This window comes from Hipposideros armiger, unplaced genomic scaffold (assembly GCF_001890085.2).
Source record: "Hipposideros armiger isolate ML-2016 unplaced genomic scaffold, ASM189008v1 scaffold_382, whole genome shotgun sequence".
Taxonomy (NCBI): domain Eukaryota; kingdom Metazoa; phylum Chordata; class Mammalia; order Chiroptera; family Hipposideridae; genus Hipposideros; species Hipposideros armiger.
This window is the reverse complement of record NW_017731732.1, coordinates 868,543-874,355: the sequence shown is the minus strand read 5'-3', so window position 1 is coordinate 874,355 and position 5,813 is coordinate 868,543. Positions and strand designations below refer to the sequence as shown.

The 5,813-nt window shown below is 41.8% G+C and overlaps 1 protein-coding gene across 7 annotated transcripts in view; it reads left to right on the top strand.

The window, feature by feature from the left end:
- The window catches only part of ANAPC1 (anaphase promoting complex subunit 1), an 83,905-nt gene that overhangs the window by 28,105 nt on the left and 49,987 nt on the right, over positions 1 to 5,813 (top strand). For all 7 annotated transcript variants that reach the window (XM_019662890.1, XM_019662887.1, XM_019662886.1 and 4 more), the window contains 3 exons: positions 357 to 417; positions 2,299 to 2,486; positions 4,774 to 4,848. In XM_019662890.1, the coding sequence (XP_019518435.1) occupies positions 357 to 417; positions 2,299 to 2,486; positions 4,774 to 4,848 (324 nt within the window). The remainder of the gene's footprint in view (positions 1 to 356; positions 418 to 2,298; positions 2,487 to 4,773; positions 4,849 to 5,813) is intronic.

The following is a 5,813-nucleotide window of genomic DNA, read 5'->3' as shown; positions in this document are numbered from 1 at the left end:
TTAAAAAAAAAAAAATCTATTGAAAACAAAGCTTGTTTAATCAGTTGAATTTTATATTGACATGATTTTTGTCTTTTCATTAAAAGTTAGTCTTCTTTTTTGGTGATGGTGTCTGAGGTATGAAAATTAGGCACTTTATTAGAAATGAGAATTGTGAATGTTTCATACATATGCACATTTACAGTTTCTGAAATTTGGAAGTATTCAGTGCTGTTTGAAAAATACTGTTTGTTATTTCATTGAATTTTGCTTGTCAGGCAGAAAGTCCTGAGAGGGAGGCATCTATTTTTAAGATGTTCAGAGACTTTGGTGCCCAGACTCTGCTGATGTGCTCTTTGTTTCCGTTCTTTTCCTAGGAGCTGAGTAATGGCTCCATGGTCCGGATCACTCTTCCTGAAATTGCCACCTCAGAATTAGGTATGGCTGAGGAGCACATCTCACTTCTGTGTGTTCTTAGTTTGATTTGTAAGATTTGTGGTCAATGCTGATTTACGTTAGTAATTGAAGTTTTTAAAGTTTACTTTTTTGACGCCACGGGGTGGAGGTTTTTACTTTGCAGAGAAGCTGTAAGGAGCCAGGGGCACTCTGCGACATCCCCGCCACCTGTGCTGTGTGGTAGGGGCGCGCACCTACAGGATGAGCTTGTTTGGTTTCTCTGATTTGTCTGATAGGGAGGGGGCCTCGCAGTGAGATTACAACACACGGACACGCCTTTTCCAAGTGAATCTGAGAAACGAGGAAACCTAAGTAGTTGAAATCATTTTGGCCTATTTGATGGTTTTAATCCTAAAATAAATCTCTCAATTGTTAGATCAATTGAGATATGAACAGAATGGTCTCAATTGAATAAAAATATAGTAGAAGTACAGTTGGAAGTGTTTTAATAAATTGGAGTCTGCTTATTATGGAAATGCAATTTGGAAAATACTAGGAGAATTTTTCTGAACATAGACTAGGAAAGAAAACTAGAATTGAAAGGATTTGACAACAAAATGTAAGTTAAGAAAAGAATGCCTATATGACGTAAGAAAATGCATGGCATCTGTTAGTTTCAAACCCTAACTCCCAAAGAAAGGCACTGGCAGAGGGTATTTCTGAAATTTGTAAGTAGGCTAGAATGACTTTTTCATTGATGGGTTAAATGGTATTCTCAGCTGGTACAGAGACAGCTTTGCTTTTCTACAAGGTCTTTAGCCAGTATGGCAAGGCCATGTATCTAGAAGTATAAGCCTAACAAAATATATAAAAACTGATAACAGATTAAATAAAATGAATAAAAACAAAATGAAATCTTAGTCTCTCACAGCCAAAATGAAGTGCCGTGGTCCACGTGAGTTTGGTACTTTATTTATAAAATGCCTCTCGGCCCCTCACACAGTGTCTGGTTTACACTCGTTTTGGATTCAACTAGGACAGAGTTGGGATTTGGCTTCCTAACATTTATTCCATTTGAGTCCAACCTTCGCTGTGTGTGCATACAGAGCAAATGGGTGAGAAAAAGGATGTGCGGCCGAGGATGGGCCCAATGACAGTGACAGTGTGAAGGGAAGAAGGCTCCTCTAAAGAGAAGACTCATCTACAGGGAAATAGAGAAACATTGCAGTTTGGGGCCATTTACTACTAAAAGCAGACCAGGCTCTTCACAGCAGCAGCCCTCGCCATCAGGAGGGATTACTGTGTGACATTTGGCACTATAGCTGAGCCTCAGACTAATGATACCGGCCACTAAGAGAAATGTGGTGTCAGCTGGTGTAAGACACAGAGCGTGGAAAACACGTTAGACATGCTTGCTGCCAGGAGTCAGAAGCTGTGACGCTTTGGTTACCAGGAATGTTCCCTCACGTGGAACATCATGCTATCAGAGGATGCAGACATGACTATTATGCACTGAAGTATTTAAGGAATACTTCACATTAATTTATTCATGTAGGATTGTGTGTTTTGATAGAATGACCTTTAATTTATTCTCCAAACTAGGACATTTTTGATACTGAAGTGGGAGCTATTCATAATTGCTGGGGCAATGGGTGTCAATCCGTTCTGTCTCCTATTTGATTACCTTATTTCTGATCCAAAATTAATGACAGAAGCTGCCCTGAGACCTCTTGCACACCCTGTGGACTTCAGGAATCTGTTTACGTTTCCAGTGATGGGCTAAGTGATGTCGCTCTTTAGTGATAGTTGTCTTTTCACAGTAATTGGTCTCTATGTGGTTGTAGTTTAAAAACTTTCATATGAAAACGGGAAGAGAAATGTGTGCATAGGAAATATACTAAAATCAGCCTTTGCTTCTAACAGTGCAAACATGTTTGCGAGCGATTAAGTTTATCCTGCCAAAAGAAGTAGCTGTTCAGATGCTTGTCAAGTGGTACAGTGTCCGCAGTGCTCCGGGTGGGCCCAGCTATCACTCAGAGTGGAATTTATTTGTGATCTGTCTCATGAACTTGATGGGCTATAACACAGACCGCTTAGCGTGGACAAGAAATGTAAGTACATACAGTTTTTCTTCCTGAGTTATTCTGTTGTTATTAATGCAATGCAATGTTTGCATAATGGGTAATCCAACATTGAGAGTCTGCAGCAGGTGAATTTACTAATAGGCATGCTTTCTTAAATGGAATAGTACGTGGGCTTCTTGTATGTGTATATTGTAAATCGAACATCAGTTAATATTTAATAACATTCCACTAGTAATTGTAATGACTGCATTTCTATAATGTGACAAAGCACTTTTGACCATTAGTTCTCATTTCATCTTCATCTGTGTATAATGACTGCAGGCCATGCTTGGCTTAGTAGTGATAGATGAAGGAACTACGTTGCAGTGAGCACACTGGAGCTTTGCTCAAATCCAGGCCCAGACTGGGACCCTGACTCAGGGCTCAGTGCTTCTTTCTGAAGCCCAGACTGACACACACACTGTGTGGTCTGGGAGGGGACTAAAAGTGGTTTAGCCTGAGTATCACCTTGCAAATGATAGAAAGTCGTGTCCCTCTCCTCCGGCCCCAGAGAATTTCTTACAGGCCCTTCCTAGTTATTTCTGGCATCAGCAGGGGTGCCTTCACACTGCTGATCTCCTCTTGGCCCTGGAGACGACTCCCAGGACAGCCTTGGTGGTCACTGTGTGGAAATCACACCTGTGTCCAGCTATACCTGTCTGTGCATGTCAGTTTTGTACTAACAAATCCATTTGGAAAATCATTTGGCTTCCTTCATTATGAAAGAGTATGTGCTTACTGAGGAACATGTTGAAAATGGAGAATTCAGAAGAGAAATTGATACTCAGAGATGACCACTCTAAACATTTTCGGTATTGCCTCTTAGATCTACACCATATCAATGAAAGTTTCCATACCTTTCTAAATTCTTCAAATAAAACCCCTCATTTCATCATTCTCGTGAAAGGCTACCATGTGGTTTTATTGTAACTAACCAGTACCTAATAATTGAACATTGTTGACTTGGTTTTATTTTCTTGTTATGAATAATTTGTAAACATTCTTTTACAAAGAAATCTTTACATCTTTAGTCATTTCCTAAGACTTGAACCTTAAAAGAGGGATTACTAGGTCAAACCACATCCAAAATGTGTTGTATAGTCGATACTCTCAGCAGCATCATTTCAAAGTGCCCATTTCACCCCATTGATGATTGGTGGAGTGGTGAACCTTTGCCAACTTAGTGAAAAATTTCATCTTATTTCTGTGTAACTGAATGGTTTTTCCAATTCTCACTGGTCATTTATACAGAATTAACTTTTAGGGGAATTAGATTACTTGATAAATATATGTAAGTTTTTATATAGCACAGGAAAGTTGCTATGGTCATTTTTAGAGTTATGGTTGATGATTTGGCCAGGAGAAGTAGCAGAAGTGACAAAGGTCATGCTAGAGGGAGATGAATGAGAGTGAATGACCTTTCCCCATATCGCCCTTCTGTCACTATATTAGTGAGGATAGGCTGTTATAACACAAAGTCCTCAAAACACGTGATGGCTCCCACACAATCCAAATGTACGTCTTGCTCCTGTGATAGTACCTAGCAGGTCCATACATAGGCCACACAGTGATTAGGGTCCCTGGTTGATGGACCACCTGACACCTTCAAGTTGAGACTTCAAAGACTGCCTTCATGGTTGACTCCCTCTAGTCAGGTGCAAGGGAAGAGCACCTGGCGGACCCTGCTTACTGGTTGTGTATCCATGATGTGGACCTGGAGGTGGTGACATCCACTGTCACTCAGAGTCACATTATCAGAGGGCCACACCCGACTCCGAGGGAGGCAGGGATATGTAGCCTGGCTGTGGGTCCAGGAGAAAGAGGACAATACAGATTTTGGAGAGCAGCTGCCTGTCTCTGCCATAGAATTGTTAGACTGTCCACTGTGGACACACTCTAAATAGCGTCTGCTCTGTTCTGTCACTTGCTAACATTGGGTTGATTCTTTGAGACATGGCATATTTGGATGTGGCTCATGGTCCTCGCTCTTCTAAAGGGGTGAAGATGTGTGTCCTCAGAGAAGTAGGGGAGGAAAGGAAATGGCTGCTGCAGTGCCTTTGAGCCTGGACACTGCTGGGTGCTGCACATCTGTGGTTTCACTTAGTCCTCACAGTGACCATAGAAGAAAGGTATTCACACCATGTTTTTCCAGGTGAAAATGAGTTTTGATCACTTTCCTCAGTTTCCATGATTGGTGGAACTGATCTCTGAATCCTTTAAGCTAGTCAGTTGATATAATAAATTGATAAGATTTTGTCTTGGGGTTATCTTCCAGTTTGACTTTGAAGGATCACTTTCCCCAGTCATTGCACCCAAAAAGGCAAGGCCTTCTGAGACGGGATCTGATGAGGTAAGCTTTATTGTTTCCTGCTAATATAAGCTGACTTGTAGACACTTTCACTGGTCTTTCATTTCTGTGGCATTGGTATAGATTTGTGTGTATAGGCACACCTCGTTTCATTGCGCCTCACAGAACTGCATTTTTCAAGAATTGAAGGTTTGTGGCAGCCCTGCATCCAGCAAGTCTCTCGGCCCATTTTCCCCAACAGCATTTGCACAGTTCGTGTGTCTGTCACATTTTGGTAAATCTTGCAGTATTTCAAACAGTTTCATTATTATTGCCTTCGTCATGGTGACTTATGATCAGTCATCTTTAATGTTACTATTGTAATTGTTTTGGGGTGCTATGAACCATGCCTCTATTAGATGGCACATGTAATTGATAAATGTGTATGTGCTGACTGCTCCCCCAATCGGCTGTCTCCACGTCTCTCCTTGTCCTCAGGCCTCCCTAGTCCCTTAGTCCCTGAGACACAGTCATGTTGACATCAGGCCACCTATTGACCAACAGTGGCCCCAAGTGTCCAAGTGAAAGGGAGAGTCACACGTCTGTTCCTAGTGAAAATGCTGTGAAGATTGTTGACATGACAACAAAGCACTGAGAATGTCACATGAACTCAGCTGACAAAGCAGCAGCAGGTTTCCGAGGACTGCCTCCAATTCTGAGAGCAGTCCTACTGTGTGTAAAATGCTGTTAATCGGCTTCGCACGATACAGAAAAATAGTTCGTGAAAGGGAGAGTTGATCCGTGCAGCAAAGCTCATTGTTTCATTTTAAGAAATTGCCAGGGCCTCCCAGCCTTCAGCAACCATCCCCTGGCCAGTGGGCGGCCATCGACATGGAGGCAGACCCTCCACCAGCACAAAGATGGCGACTCGCTGTAGGCTCAGACGTGGCTAGTGGTTTTAACAATAAAGTGTTTTTTATTTTTTTTTTAAAGATTTTTATTGGGGAATTGGGGGAAGGGGAACAGAC